Source organism: Pseudophryne corroboree, chromosome 2 (genome assembly GCF_028390025.1).
Source record: "Pseudophryne corroboree isolate aPseCor3 chromosome 2, aPseCor3.hap2, whole genome shotgun sequence".
In the NCBI taxonomy this organism is placed as follows: domain Eukaryota; kingdom Metazoa; phylum Chordata; class Amphibia; order Anura; family Myobatrachidae; genus Pseudophryne; species Pseudophryne corroboree.
The window spans coordinates 512,167,841-512,184,456 of NC_086445.1; the positions used below are offsets into that span (position 1 = coordinate 512,167,841).

The 16,616-nt window shown below is 47.8% G+C and overlaps 1 protein-coding gene and 1 long non-coding RNA gene across 6 annotated transcripts in view; one reads left to right on the forward strand and one right to left on the reverse strand.

The window, feature by feature from the left end:
- The window catches only part of PABPC4 (poly(A) binding protein cytoplasmic 4), a 63,533-nt gene extending 51,806 nt beyond the window's left edge, over positions 1–11,727 (reverse strand). For 2 of the 5 annotated variants that reach the window (XM_063954065.1, XM_063954064.1), the window contains exons 1-6: positions 11,029–11,725; positions 7,752–7,945; positions 7,532–7,647; positions 6,939–7,078; positions 6,597–6,691; positions 6,321–6,458 (exon numbers count right to left, since the gene is read on the reverse strand). In XM_063954065.1, the coding sequence (XP_063810135.1) occupies positions 6,321–6,458; positions 6,597–6,691; positions 6,939–7,078; positions 7,532–7,647; positions 7,752–7,945; positions 11,029–11,221 (876 nt within the window). In that variant the 5' untranslated portion in view covers positions 11,222–11,725. Of the gene's footprint in view, positions 1–6,320; positions 6,459–6,596; positions 6,692–6,938; positions 7,079–7,531; positions 7,648–7,751; positions 7,946–10,045; positions 10,141–11,028 lie in introns of those variants that run through there. The other 3 variants (XM_063954067.1, XM_063954066.1, XM_063954068.1) reach the window with 3 other exon arrangements.
- Positions 1–16,616, forward strand: part of LOC135032241 (uncharacterized) — a 331,444-nt gene that overhangs the window by 174,791 nt on the left and 140,037 nt on the right. The window lies entirely within an intron of this gene.

Below are 16,616 nucleotides of genomic sequence, written 5' to 3' on the forward strand. Positions count from 1 at the left end.
TCCACAATTGGAAATTCTAGATGGCCTGAGAGGCCGTTAAGCCACTGGCTTGTTGACTTTAGCACTATGGCATTACAAGTCGTGACTGTTTTTGTACCACAGCCTTGAAAAGACTGAAGTCTAAAGGGATTAAACGTCGGCCAAAGTATTTTGTCTGACTATCAAATTTAGGACCAAACAAGTTCTGGCCTTGTTTTGGTGAAACTAGCGACGATGAAAAGCGAGAATCGTGTTAGCAGAAGCTTTACAGAGATACTCTGCAGCTTTTTATTAACAGTGATCGTCATTGTTTCCATACATATAGTGTCTAGTGACCCAAATGTATCCTGTTTATAATGTTTGTCACAGACGAATTCACCAATGACGTATTGTCCCATTTAGATGTGGAAACGGGTAAATAGAGTTAACTGTTAGTCAGATATTTTAAATAATAACTCATTGAAAATCTGTTGTTTATGAAAATCGACAGATTAGATGTTAGAGTCTACCTAATCTCTGTGAATTTGAGACACTGACTCACTGTTATTAGTAATGTATGGTTGTCAAAACCTGCACTATCTGACTGCTGGTCTAATGTACCCTTCTCAGTCGTAGGTACCGCTGTGAGGTTTGTATAATTGTCAGATTAAATTATAAAACCATATAAATTAACACCCTGGTACCCCAAGGGAAATTGGGCTTTTGGAAAGACTGAGAATCCTTTGTTAGAGCTGGCGGAGTAACTTTCGAGACTCCGATCTTACCGCTCCTGTCGAGCGGCGTTATGCTTAACATAGGATCTGGGACTGACCCTGCCAGCAGAATTTGCGGTAGATTTATGTACCGACATTATAGTAAACCTTATATTTAGTCTGTGTTGTAGGCTTACTCCTTATACAGACAGACACCACAATAGCCAAAGGACAGACGTAAAGTGCGTAATATATATATATATATATATATATATATATATAGCTAAATATATTTATGGCTAAATACAGTTTACATGGGCCTATGTGAAACCTGAACCAAATTTTCCCACTAACACCCCTGCGCCTCCGGTGGCGAAGAGATGTAGTGTAGGAATGTTCTGGAATTATGGCAGCAACAGGAAACATGATTAAAAATGGCCCCCATGCCATGCTTACATTGTAACTCATAGGAGAAATTACAATACCTGCTGCCCCTGATAATCACAATCTAATATACACTGATAATCACAGTCCAGTTGATTCACATGCAGGTTACAATACAATCACAGGCAGATGACATTTAATATAAGCTCTGCCTTTAATATCTTCTATAGATTCTGTTAATATTAATAACTTCTATAGATAAATATATATATATAGGCTCAACAGCCTATTACACTTGTAGCATCTGGCAGCTGCAGCCACGCAGTAATCTGCCAGGTGGCCCACTCCCTCCCCCTTCCCTGTAGCGCGGTGTCTCAGCGGGGAGCTGGGAAGCTTATTGCAGGGAGGCGAAGGACCATAACCCCGAGCAGCAGAGATCGGCTGGCCGGAGCGCGGCGCTGCTAGGCAAGCTGCCCGGGTCTAATATTAATTCTATGTGAGAGCACCGCTGTTCTCTGTGCGGCGGGTCTCCGTCCCTCCTCCTCTCTGTACTTTAGCGGTGAGCCGGGACGCTCACTGCAGGGAGCGAAATGCAAAGTAGCGGAGGACGGTTGCCGGGCCGCTGTCGCTAGCCAAGCTGCGGCGGGTCTCCCCTCTGGGCGCTGCATCCTATACAGCTCTGACGGCGCCCTGGTCGTTTTAGACGGAGCGCCTAGGTTGGGAGAACAAAGCGGCAGACGGAGCGGCTGGTGAACGGGCACATCTAACGGACCCCACACAGCGGGGCGGCCGCCTGCGCTAACCGCCCCGTTTTCCCCAGCATACCTTATGTAGGAGGTCTGCGACGGGCTTCTAAGCTCAGAGCTCTCTGGTCGTAGCTGCGACGGGGCTTCTATGTGTAAGCTCCGTCCAGCTGCTTGATCCCTTCTTCATGGCTGTGACGGGGCTTCTTTCTGTAAGCTCCGTCCAGCTCTTTGATCACTTTTTTTTTTTTTTTTTTTATGGCTGTGACGGGGCTTCTTTATGTAAGTTCCGTCCAGCTGTTGCAGGCCAGTGGGCCTGTGAGGGTGCTCTTTGTGAGGACCGACACGCCATGCGCTGTGCTGCAGCGGCACTATCCCGGACCCATGTTTTTCAATAAACTGGGAAGGGATGTGCTATAATAAAAAGTAAAAATGAAAAATTAATAAAAATCTTCCACAAAGTGTGGGAACTCCCACAAGCCGTTGTTAGTGCTTTGAGCACGGAAAAAACACTGAGGTCGTACACTGAGGTACTCTGGGATATGGAGGGGTGGAGAGTTCTAAAAATTTAAATATTCAGTGCCTTTGTTTCTGCTAAGCCGTCCATATTCCAAGAGTACTCCAGTGACCCCTAGTGGATGAAAAAGAAACTCCCTTTCTTGTTCAAACTAGCAATCACAGACTAAAAGGATTCTAAGGCCAGAATAGGCCTGTCCGAGCCAACTGGCTTCGGAACGTGAAAAGAAAACAAAGGCCTGAGAACTGTCCTGATTCAAATGATATGTGAAAAACAGGGATCAACACCCTTTGCGGTTAGAAGCCTATGGAGCGCAGCCTGCAGTATGACTCTTGTCATCGTAAACCGGCCGACCCATGCCGAGGGACTCCTGAGACGGTTGTAACCGCCCAAGCCTTCTCCCATCGACCTGCGCCTACCCTGGGACCCTCCAGGTGGTAGGAAAGTCTGTGTAATGGGTGTATAGGATGACATAAAATCAGACTGGACCGAGGATGTTGAACCTCTGCTTCAGCTTTTTACCCTGAGAACCCCTGGCGACGGAGAAATCGCCCGTGTGGAGTCGAAAGCTTGAAAGGGCACGGAAAAATCTAAAGGAAAGACCAGTAAAGGTCTGTCTTGGAGCTGGGGCAGTAGTAGGAGAAAGCAAAGTGGACTTACCTCCAATGGTTCAAGAAATCCTGCAGAAAGTTCCTTCCCCAGAACCATCTGCCCCGTAGGATTTCATGTTCACCTGTCACTGTCGCAGCCCCAGAGGTCGTCGGGTTAAGACAGCCCAAGCGAAGATGCAGGGTCCGAGTCTGCAGACGTGGAGACCTCCAAAGAACATAAAGCAGAATCGTGATTCTGACCTGTACCAAAGTATCAATTGATCCTGATGCGAAACATCCTGTAACCTAGAGGACAATTGTTCCCCAACCTACCTGTCGATGGGTCCCTGAGCAAGGTTGCCTCAGGAAAACGGCGGCTTGATGGACCGGCGATACACTGAGGTGTATACCCTAGAGAGGTGCTGATACCATCTCCTGCCGTCTGCGGGGAAAGGATAGGAAAACAAACATTGTTTGATACCTGATATTGTGTATTCGGGTGTCTGTCGGCCGCCTACCGGAGCCTGCCCAGCTCATCCGAAACTGGACCAGTCGCTGTCATTTCGTCATTGGCGTGGAACCCTGATGGACTTGACGTGTCCGCCTCCTTTACCTGCAGTATCAGATGAACTGCTGTATAATGCACCTGGATATTCTGAGACACTGGTTCAGATCCACAGAAAACAGACATCATCAGTAAGGTATGGAATGTTAGCAAGGTTCCCTTAGAAACCTGGAAAGGTGAAATGACGTACCAGGTCTCTGGTTAACAGTGACATTACCTGCATAATCTGAGCTGTTCAAACAGGGGTGTCCTGCAGGTGCGTGGAGGGCTAAGCAGATGGCTCCACCGCATACTTCACACCTAAGAGGGAATTCTTTGACTATCCCAGATGAGACAAACGAAAGGAGAAAAGGTGGGTTAAATAAACAGAGCCCTACGTAAGGTCTGCACTATAATGTGTAGTGACCGACACGATTCAAATAAACTTTCTGGCGCAGCGGAGACCTGAACCAGTAACGCTGCGCTGTGGGACAGGAGTCTTAGCCCTAGGCTATAGGAACTCTCCTTAAAGTTTTGTTTGGATTCAAACCCCTGTTCAGATACCCGCTACTAGCGTACTGAGCCACAGCGCCATTTGTCTGATGCCTTACACACATTCCCCAATTACAAATAGCATTAGTAACTAGTGACACCCAGGAATAATAAAGGGAAGGCAACACCCCGCCCTGTATGTAGTGTACCGCTAATTAAGGTGCACCAGATGTTTCTCGGAGGTTCCGCTGGTTTTTCCAAATGGTGACTAGCCTGTGAGAAAAGATGGGGGAAAATGCTATGTGGCAAGGTGGGGTATTCTGTTATTAGAAAACATTGCGGAAGTGTTTGTTTTATCCCCTATATCTGGTATTGTATGGATATATCTATATACATACCCACACACTTAAATAAATATATATATATATATATATACACACATACACATACATACACAAATATATATATATATATATATATACACACACATACACATACATACACAAATATATATATATATATACATACACAAACATAACTATATATGTATATATACACACACACACACACACACACACACACACACACCACCGTGAAACCAACCGGGTAGATAAATACTGTCTATGTGAACCCAATAGGGTAGATAAATACTGTGTATTTGTAGGTAAAGAAATACTACACAGTAGATTTTTAAATTATTAATGAGCCGAGTCCCAGCTACTGTAATAGAGCAAGTTCCCTGATTTACCTGTAGGAAATGCCGGGCAGAGGACTCTACTGCAGGGAGGAATGTAGCTATATTTCAGCAGCATGAAGCATGGAAAAGCTAAAAACCCCAGAGACAGGGTCTGTTGCCTAGAGACACTGAGCTTGGGAGCCCGCTGAGTAAAGCGGGTTATAAGCCTTTACTCACCCCTCCTACCTTCTACATGCAAAGAAACCCTCCCTGCACAGCCAGGAGAGGAATGAGCCTTCAGCGTGAGACTGTGGAGCGGCATGCTGCAGCGGCGCGGGGAGCGGAGAGAGCCCGCCATACAGAGCGGGAGTTAGCTCCGCCCCCTGCTTCGGCGTGACAATGTATCCCCCGGCCGCCTTGCTGCGGCCGGGGAGCGGGTAAATGTAACCCCCGGCCGCCTGTATGCTGCGGCCGGGGAGCGGTGTATGACATATCCATTGTAAATGTAACCCCCCGGCCGCCTGTATGCTGCGGCCGGGGAGCGCCTGTATATTGTAAATGTAACCCCCCGGCCGCCTGTATGCTGCGGCCGGGGAGCGGTGTGTAACCCCCGGCCGCCTGTATATGCTGCGGCCGGGGAGCGGTGTGTAACCCCCGGCCGCCTGTATATGCTGCGGCCGGGGAGCGGTGTGTAACCCCCCGGCCGCCTGTATGCTGCGGCCGGGGAGCGGAGAGTCTGAGCCCGCCGGACGGAGCGGGAGTTAGCTCCGCCCCTCTGTTTCGGCGCCACTTTTAAATGTAAAAACCCGCTATGTATTACCCGGCTGCCTGTAAGCTTGTATGCTGCGGCCGGGTAGTGTAAATGTATCACCCGGCTGCCTATCTGCTGCAGCCGGGGATTGAAGAGCGCTGAGCCCGCTTACACAGCGGGCTGAAGCTCTGCCCCCCACATAATGGCGCCAAGTTCGAATTAGTAAGTGCGCCCTCTCCTCTGCTGATGCACTGCAGCCTTATAAGGGGGTTAGAGGTTATGCAGGACACAACGCAGTAAAGACCACACATCTAAGAGTCTCACTCTGCACATATTATGTAAAATCACACATCAGTCTGGAGGGGGGGAGATTGTACTCACCGCTGTCCTTCTGATGGAGTGGCCCCGACACGCGCCGCACGCAGCGGTGTCCGGCCATTTTTGATACTCACCGCTGCCATGCTGCCGGAATCTTCTGCTGGATGGAGTGGCCCCGACACGCGCCGCACGCAGCGGTGTCCGGCCAACTCAGGAGAGCTCAGTGTCTCCCTCAGCCGGGGCCCATCCCAAGCCGCATGCAGCTGCGATGGGACCCCGCCGGCAGCTCCCGCGGTGCAGACTGGCAGTGGCAGAGCTGCCAGTCTGAGTGTGTGAAAGAAAAATAAAATAATAAAGAAAAAATTCTTCAGCTAAACCCAAGTGAACCAGCTCACCTCGGGCACTAAACTAAGACTGGCTTGGAGGGGAGATAGTAGGGGAGGAGCTAGCCACAGTGTGAGAATTTTAAAGTGCCAGCTCCCAATGACTACCTACTATTCCCCATTGTAACTACACTCCAGTGGCCCCTAGTGGATGAAGGAGAAAATTACTTTCAGCATGGAGCCTCTCTTAGAAGGTAAACTTGTTTCAATACTGTATCTTTCTATACATGTGAGAATTTGTAAATACACACCTGATAGCGGCTGATCCTCTCTTGCTTCAACTGCTCAAACCTCCTTTTTAGTTCAGCCTGTCGTTCAACCTTCTTCTGTGCTCTGCCCACAAACATCACCTTTCCATTGACATCCCGCCCATTCATGTCATCAACGGCCTGATAGAAATAACAGGCTGTTAGAGAAAACAAATAGTCTCCCATTATTTCAACACACAAGTTCTGAAGAGCTCCCGAAAACCTGGCATTCCTCTGCAGACACTATAAGTCTGCCATGTTCTCCAGGGAAGCTCTTACCTTATTAGCATCTTCATGATTTTCAAAGCTCACAAAGCCAAACCCTTTGGACTTGCCACTGGGGTCAGTCATCACCTTAACGCTCAGAGTTTTCCCTGCAGCCAAGAGACACCAGTTAACCACATAGGTCACAGGGTCACAGCATGCAGGTGCACGGCACACGCATGATAGCAGGCGCCCACATGCGGGAGCAGTCTGGTCTCATTAGGTTAACCACGACATACGTGTGAAACCAGAAACCCACATGCATGGGCAGAGCCAAGGAGCTCACGAGGTTATCCACGGCACACAATAAGCCAGAAGCAATGGCAGCTTGATGGAATCGGGTATTCACGAAGTTACCGTATTTGCTGAAAGTCTCCTTCAGATGCTCATCGTCCATATCTTCCCCAAAGTTCTTGATGTAAACATTTGTGAATTCCTTTGCTTTGGCTCCAAGCTCTGCTTCCCGCTCCCTTCGACATTTAAAACGTCCAACAAACCTGGATAAGAAAAAATAAAGAAAAAATAAGTGTTTGGCACAAGAATCAATTTATTTTGACACATGCTATGGTTTTTCTGACTTTTTATACAACACATTTAATTCAGGATTCTAACAGGTATGCATGAAAGCAGTGTAACATCTTTATAAATAATACACTCATTTCTTTTCACATGGGGTCAGATGTATTAAGCCTGGAGAAGTGATAAGTGCAAGGTGATAACGCACCAGCCAATCAGCTCCAATATGTAAATTGACAGATAGGAGGTGATTGCTGGTGCATTATCACCTTCCACTTATCACTGTTTTATCACTTCTCCAGTCTAATATTTCTGCCCCATTGGTCAGATATAGAAGTTTTCCCTCATGTTACCACTCCAGTAAGAGTGCTCATTTTACCATCCCTCCTCCCCCCTTTTACAGCATCTCCCACCCAGCACACAACGCCTCTCACACTTTGCGGTCGTTGAGCAGCATGCCGTTCATCTTCTCTATGGCTCTATCTGCAGCGTCTTGTGTCTCAAAGTGCACAAAAGCGTACCCCTTGGAACCATTCTCATCACACACCACCTGTAGGAGAGTAAGTCTCAGGAGATCCCTCCAAATCTCAAGTGCAGCCCACAAAACAAGAATAAAAAAGGCTGATACCAAACACGAAAGGGTGACAAACTAACCTTACATGAAAGAATGTTTCCAAATGCTGAAAAAGTGTCATAAAGTGCTTTGTTGTCGATTGATTTGTCAAGATTCTTTATGAAAACATTGCCCACACCAGATTTCCTAAGAGATGGGTCCCGTTGAGACCACATAATTCGAATAGGCTTTCCTTTAATCACATCAAAGTTCATAGTGTCCAACGCACGCTCAGCTGCAAAATACAAAAATATTGGTATGAGTGAACATGTTTCTGTGCTAGAAGCTACAGAAGCAAACCAAAAGAAATATTAAGAGGTAAAATGTCATACTAAGCAAGTGTGACATGGTCATTACCCATTGTGATATTATTAAAAAAAGTTTAAACCAACAAGCCTGGGTCTATGGCCCTCATTCCGAGTTGTTCGCTCGGAGTTTTTCATCGCATCGCAGTGAGAATTCTCTTAGTGCGCATGCGCAATGTTCGCACTGCGACTGCGCCAAGTAACTTTACTATGAAGAAAGTAAGTTTACTCACGGCATTTTCATCGCTCCGACGTTCGCATTGTGATTGACAGGAAATGGGTGTTACTGGGCGGATGCACAGCGTTTTAGGGGCGTGTGGCTGGAAACGCTACCGTTTCCGGAAAAAACGCAGGAGTGGCCGGAGAAACGGTGGGAGTGCCTGGGCGAACGCTGGGTGTGTTTATGACGTCAGCCAGGAACGAAAAGCACTGAACTGATCGCACAGGCAGAGTAAGTCTGAAGCTACTCAGAAACTGCTAACTCGTTTGTAATCGCAATATTGCGCGTACGTCGGTCGCAATTTTAAGAAGCTAAGATTCACTCCCAGTAGGCGGCGGCTTAGCGTGTGTAACTCTGCTACATTCGCCTTGCGAGCGAACAACTCGGAATGAGGGCCTATGTACAGGTGATTTTCCTATTGCTTTGGTAAGAGTTGTAAAGGTGCAAAAGTGTCTATCCTCATACTACCCCTTACACATCAAAAAACCTGCGTCCGACCTGGGTTACTGAACACAGTTTTAAGCCTTGTCCAGCTGTCTGAAACCGTGTTTACACCGCAGGATGGAGTGGTGTCATCCCTTTGCCAATGCTTGGAGATGACATTTCCAAGCGTCATGATCTGAGACTCTATACTTTTAGCGTGACCCGGGTCACACTGCAGGCTGCCCGAGTCGGGTAACACAATCTGGGTAGACCCTTTCACATCAAACCTAAACCTGGGTTGTAAGTTTGGCGTTAAACGGGTATTACTGTTCAGCATCTTTCATCGTAACTAATTTGTGTAAGCACAGATATAAGACTAATTGTGTGAATATCTTGAACATAAGTCTGTGTGGCAAAAGTATTTAACAGGGGCAGGCTTCCAACATGTTCCCTACACTGAAACAATAGGCACCTAAGTAATTGAGAGAAATCAAACATGTTTGACATCTACTAGTTGAAATGACCATTTTCATGTTTTCCAGCACACGGGTGCAAACAGCCGATTATTCCAACAATAACTAAGTGCAATGGTTTTCAACCTCCTAACAGGTCATGTTTTGAGGATGTCCGTCTGTGAAAGCATGTGGGCAAACTGTATCAACTCACCTGTTCACCATTAAAGAAATCCACAAGACATGACATTTTGGTGTGACTGGAGTTGAGAACCCTTGGGTTAGTGTATGGTCAGCTTAAGTTTATCAATTAAGTGCAAAGTGAACCTATAAACAATTCTAGCAACTGTACAAATTTTGAATTAGAACCTTAGAGTAAAAGACTGCAGACACCTGTATTTCTTCCCAATGCCAGCTTTTTAAAGGAGACACTGTTTTTGTAATGATACCGTTAGTTATTGGCACAGACAATGAACTGATTTTGTTATTTTCAGACTGTAGTTTATATCTTAGGCTACATTACAACGAACACATTAGAGCTTGGTGGTCTTTCTGTATCCTATGTAAGTATGTTCTACACGTCCGACTGCTTTTGATTAGCCCTCAAAGTAGATGTAATAGCTTCTGGTAAATATGCAGTATTGTCCACTTTATATTGTGTACCACAAGTTAGAGCAAATAAAGCTGTATTTTGGAATTTGGGGGCAGATGTATTAACCTGGAGAAGACATAAGGAAGTGATAAACCAGTGATAAAGCCACCAGCCAATCAGCTCCAATATGTAAATTAACAGTTAGGTGCTGATTGGCTGGTGCATTAATCACCTTGCATATATCACTGGTTTATCACTTCCTTATGCATTCTCCAGGTTAATACATCTGCACCTTGGTCCCTTGTGTAGTGATGGCATTACTACACATGGAGAAGAAATTTACCTATAACTCATGATGCTCACAGAGCAGTTGTAGTCTTATGTAGTGCATAAGAATCTGCTGTGCCAAATGTTATGTTCGTTTCTTGTCTCCAACGGATAAATTATATTTGTAAGATAATATATAGACATTTCTTAAACCTGCAAAATATAATATAAACGTAATGTTTTCATGTACAGCTTGCTAACCACAAATCATAGCCTAGGTAAGGCACTAAGTACATAGGTCATGCAAGAAGTGTTCTCAAAAGCAGCAGCACCTGGCAGGCGGAGGAGTTTATTTATAGCCAGGCAGCTTTATATGCTGCTTACTCCCTGGGACTAACACACAACACTTGCCAGAACACATCAGCCCAGCAATACGTTCCCTCAAATAGGGGAGCTTTCTATTTTTATCCATTCCAATCATCCAAAAGGCACATAATTCAAACACGAATTGTCCAGATGTAGCCGTGCTCGTCTTGCTGCGATGCGGCATACTGGGCTGTGACCATTTGCAGCCGACAATCCCTCCATGAAATACATTCGGAAATAATGGAGCAAGCGTCGGCTGCGAAGTCGCAGCACAGCATAGCAATAAAGATGAGCATGGCTACACCTGCATTTGCTGCAAACGATCATACACAAAAGTTCCGTACTCATGTAAACCATACTTGCCTACCTGACCCTCTCCATGAGGGAAAAAATGCTCTGTTTCTGGACTTTCCTGGTAATGTATGATTGCCATCACCTGTGGTGAAACACCTTTCTTATCAATTAACTAGCTCACCACAGGTGATGGCAATCATACATTACCAGGAAAGTCCAGGAACAGAGCATTTTCTCCCTCATGGAGAGGGTCAGGTAGGCAAGTATGATGTAAACAGGTGTGATGGCTTCCTAATACTTCCCATCCTCAGCCCAATGAATGCAGAATGCATGGGAGGGGGGTGGGTGGGAAGAGGAGGAATCTCATCACACAGTCCTAAGAGGCATACAGGCACTCACCATCTGCAGGCTGCTGGAAGTTGACATAGGCATATCCTAAGGACCTGCGTGTGATCATGTCCCTGCACACCCGTATAGATAGCACAGGCCCTGCTGGACTAAACTTCTCGTACAGCATGGCCTCGGTGACATCGGGGTGGAGGTCACCCACATAGAGAGACGCCATGGGGTAGCTGCTGCTAGCTGTGTGCATCCCCCGCCCAGCTGGGTCACCCAGGGCGAGGAGCAGAGGGCAGGCTGGCGGATCACCAAAGGAGAAATAGCGGGATTAAGGCGGTTACAGAGGTGTGCCCGCGGCGGGATGTGTAAGGCCAGGATGGGTGGCTGCTAGCACAGCCTGGGGTGCCGGGTGGGTAAGTCCCCGGCGTGGCAGTGAGCGGGCTCGGTATGTGGGGGACAATCTTACACACTGCTGCCGGTGCTACACCCGGGACCAGGTGGTGCACTTATGTCAGGGACAGCAGACTGGCGCTTACTACTGAGTGCGGTGCTGTGGGGGTTACTGCTGGGTGCAGCGTGGCCGGGGCGGAGCAAGGGGATGTTTCGTGCAGGGTACTATCTTGCGTTACGATTGGTGTACCGTGCGGTTATTGCCCCTCGTGTCTCTATCAGTTCAAGTTTGCGCCCCGGCCGCTCTCAGACATCATACTATGGCCGGCACCCAGCTCGGCAGCAAGCTACAGAGAGGCCGGATGTGGCTGAATGCGCGGCTTTTATATCCGGGTCCCTGGTCACCCCAGCTTTGGGCTCACAGCGACCCCTGGTGTCCTCCAACCGTATAGCAGCGAGTTGAAATATTCGCCGCCATATTGGAAAGGTCCTTAGCACGATGAGAAATTAGACGCTACCATATTGCAAGGGGCACGTTTATAGAAGATTATCAACATAAACACAGAGATACACAAATAAATGATTATGTATTTATTTACTGATCTGATTGCATGAGAGGGGCAGATGTTTAGAAGCACACAAATGCAGATGAGCCTATTTATACTTTCCTTCAGGATGCAGCATAGATATCATAAAATTGCAAGTCTGGAAACTTAAATAATTTCACTGACTGAAAATAACATCAAGCTATCCAGCTTTGTGTTGGGGTAGGTCTCTACTCAGAGCCGGCTTTAACCAATATGATGCATACTTGCCTACCTGACCCTCTCCGTGAGGGAGAAAATGCTCTGTTCCTGGACTTTTCTGGTAATGTATGATTGCCATCACCTGTGGTGAAACACCTTTCTTATCAATTAACTAGCTCACCACAGATGATGGCAATCATACATTACCAGGAAAGTCCAGGAACAGAGCATTTTCTCCCTCATGGAGAGGGTCAGTTAGGCAAGTATGATATGATGCCCTAGGCAAGATTTTGGCTGGTGGTGCCCCCTAGCACCGCCACTAGTTCTGCAGGAGATGCCTGGCATGAGTCAGCTGGCAGCTCTGCTAACGTCGGGCGCCTTTTGTTTATGAAAATGCATCATATTATTTGCATTACTATGTGGCTAGGATGCACAAGCAGCTTCTGTTGATTAAAATGATATGCAGCATGCCTATATTCTGTGTGTGACATCAGCTGTATCTGCATACGAAATGCTACAGTACATTACAGTGATTTCCAGGAATACACTGCAACGTAGCATTTCATATGCAGATACAGCCGCAGTCACACACAGAATATAGGCATGCCGCATATCATTTTAATCAGCAGACGCTGCTGGTGCCCCTAAGCATACCAAATGCCCTAGGCATTTGCCTTTTTTGCCTATGCCTAAGGCCGGCTCTGTCTCTAGTGCTGTCTATGGTTATATCCATACCTCCCAAATGACCCTCTTCAGGGGGTAAATTTACTAAGATGGGAGTTCTATTTAAGATGGGATATTACCCATAGCAACCAATCAGATTCTACTTCTCATTTATCTAGCACCTTCTAGAAGATAATACCTGGAATCTGATTGGTTGCTATTGGCAACATCCCATCTTAAATAGAACTCCCATCTTAGTAAATTTACCCCCAGGAGGGACAGAATGTTCTGTTCCTGGACTTTCCTCTGAATTTATGGTTGCCCTCATCTGTGCTGAAACACCTTTCTTATCCATTAAGCTGTTCAAAACAGGTGCCAACAATCATATGTTAAGAGAAAAGTCCAGAAGCAGAGCATTTTGTCCCTCCTGGAGAGGGTCATGTTGGGAGGTAAGTTATATCTAGTGCTGCCCAGTTGTGTGTCTGCACCCTCCATTGGAACTATATCATGCCTAACAACATGACCCTCTCCAGGAGGGAGAGAATGCTCTGCTTCTGGACTTTTATCTTAATTTATGATTGATGGCACCTGTTTGGAACTGGTTAGTGGATAGCTCACGAAAAAGGGACGTGGCCTATGAAAAGGGGGCGTGGCTTCACGGAGGACCCGCGATCGCGAGCCACGCCCCCATTTTCGTCACTGAGGGGGCATGCCCAGCGCTCTGTGAGCCGCTGGCATGCTCCCTCTCCCTCTGACTCCACTGAATAGACGCTGTGCGCATGCGCACAGCGTCTATTCACCACTGCTCTGCTAAGCAGAGCAGCGTTTGACAGAGCCTCCCAACTGCGATTGACAGAGCCTCCCAACTGACCCCCCCACCGCGGGACACTGCGGCCCGCGGGTGGGACAGCGGGACAGTCCCCAAAAAACGGGACTGTCCCGCGAAAATCGGGACAGTTGGGAGGTATGTGTATAGTGTCATGTGTAGGGTGTAATATGGGGGGCTGCTTATAGTGTCATGTGCTGGGTGTAATATGGAGGGGGCTGTGTATAGTGTCATGTGCTGGGTGTAGTATGGAGGGGGCTGTGTATAGTGTCATGTGCTGGGTGTAATATGGGGGGCTGTGTATAATGTCATGTGCTGGGTGTAATATGGGGGGCTGTGTATAATGTCATGTGCTGGGTGTAATGTCGTGTGCTGGGTGTAATATGGGAGGCGCTGTGTATAATGTCATGTGCTGTGTATAATGTAAAGTGCTGGGTATAATGCTGCCTTTAGTACTATAGTTTTCACCTGCAATTACAGGACACACCCCTGATTGCAATAAATACGCCAGCCTGGGCGGAGCTAGAGACGCCCCTCAACGGCACATTCCACTGCCGCCTGGTATCTCCCTGAAACTAGTTTTCAAAAGTAGGCAAGTATGATGTACATACTCTAATGTAGGCAAGTATGATGTACAGTATGTATGTGCTGTGTATGTATATGTGTATGTGGTATATGTGTGACTGTGCAGCATAATGTGTGTAAGCGTCACTGTTACAGGGGGCGTTACATGTGCAAGCGTCACTGGTACAGGGGGCGTTACGTGTGTAAGCGTCACTGGTGCAGGGGGCATTACATGTGAAAGCTGCACTGGTACAGGAAGCGTTACGTGTGTAATTGGCACTGGTACACGGGGCATTACGTGTGTAAGCGGCACTGATACAGGGTGCGTTACGTGTGTAAGCGGCACTGGTACAGGGGGCGTTGCGTGTTTGTCACTGCTGCAGGGGGCGTTACGTATGTAAGTGTCACTGTTGCAGGGGGTGTTACATGTGTAAGCGTCACTGCTGCAGGGGGAGTTACGTGTGTAAGTACCACTACTACAGTGGGCGTTGTGTATAAGTGGAACTACCACAGGGGGCGTTACGTGTGTAAGCGGCACTACTACAGGGAGAATTATGTGTAAAAGCATTGTGTGCGCTGTCCCTTTGTAAAGTATGGGAGGGCGCAAATTTATAGTTTGCAGGGGGGCGCCAAACACCCTAGCACCGGCCCTGCATGTAGCCCATGACCACATCACTCAAAAATATACAAACAGAACCCAGCACTCACCCAAGTAAGCTCACTTATCCTCAACACTTCAATAAATAAATGATGGGTGTTTTGTTAGTGGATTGGCCAATGCACAAAAACCTGCCAAGGTAACCCACCTCATGCTGGTCCTACACAGGATGGCAGTTTTAAAAACTAGGCCCCAAAGAGCACATCATGCAAAGAAAAAAAAAAAGTGCAAGGAGACACTGCAGGAGACTTTGTGTCCGCGGGAATTGGGTGAGGCTAAAATTACGCGATTTGCATCATTTTAACCCCTTCCCCACCTCACGGACTTGTGTATACCGGAGTTTATCTCTTCATCCTGCCCGCATCACTAGGGTGCAAGCAGGATGCAGGAGGCCTGCCTACTCTTCCGGGGGTGCGGGGGGCTACCTCAAAAAACGGGAGCCTCCCGCAGCTTCCTGGAGAGTAGGCAAGTATGGTGCAAGATGGAATTGTCCTTGGTCCCTCCTTATGTTGTTTAAACAGGACACGCACAGTTTAATAAACCCATAATTTCAGCGACAGGTGGTCCCCCTGGAAAAATCTCGCCAACTTCTCCAAATTATAGCTAGCTACAAACATACCACCTCCATATTTGATGACTTTTCACATTATGAGAAGAGGCAAGAAGAAGAGGACAGTGGGGGGGGGGGGGGGTGTCATTCCGATCCGATCACTCGCTGTTTATCGCAGCGCAGCAATCAGGTCGGGACTGGGCATGTCCCGGCGCTTCAGTGCGCCGGCGCATGCCAGCCGTCATTGCCTAGCGATCGCCTCTGAAGCAGAGGCGGGCGCTGGGCAGGAGGGGGATGGACAGCAGCGTTAATCCGCCTTTTAGGGCGCGCGGTCCGGCCAACGCAGGCGTGGCCGGGCCGTTGGGGGAGGCAGGCCGCGGTGGCTGCGTGACGTCACATGCAGCCGTTGCGACCCGGGGCAGCGAAGAGGTTCTCCCGGCCAGCCGCAGGAGCTGCACTGGCCGGGAGTAACTCCTGAGATGCAAAAGACCTTGGAATATTAAGCTATCAGTTATTTGCCCCCTAGATTGGGAGGGCGTGTGATCAATATGCACTGCTAAAGATCTGAACTGCTCCCATTCAGGGATAAACCTGATTTCAACTAATATAGGGGATATAGCAATATGCATTGAATACTTGCTTTAGTTGCTTTGGGTTTTTGTCTATCTCTGTTTGTCTCTAGAAACATAATTTTTCTTCATATATATTATATCAGTAAGAAATAAAAGTAATGTTTTATATATACACCATATAATTTCATGTTGGTTTTCATCATTATATGTCAGCATCCGGGGTCTTACCGATAGGCTGGGGCCGCGGGGCTTGCTTCACTGGCGGCGTGCGGGGAGCGTCGGAGGAGGGCTGCCGCGCCAGGTCTGTGCACAGCGGGAGGCGACGGTGGGGGGGGGTCCGCTCCTGGCGGCAGAATGCCGCTGCAGCAGATCTCGCTCGTCCTAGCAGTTGCTAGGATACCAGGGGCAGGGAGCTGAGTGCTGATACAGGAAGGTCTGCCTCACTGGGAGCCGCCATGTTGGAGACCAAAGTTGGAGCATATTGCAGGCTTCCTGTTTCTTCCAGCCAATCCAGCGAAAGTTCTTCCTATAAAAGGGGGCTGATTTAGGACAGGGACTCCAGTGCTTCAAGTTACAACTCTGTTGTAGGTGCTTTAGCCTGTGCTCCCAGGATCCTTGCCGTGTTCTGGTTACTCCTAATTCTGCTAAGCCGTTTTCTCAGTTGCTGCTGCAGCCCTGC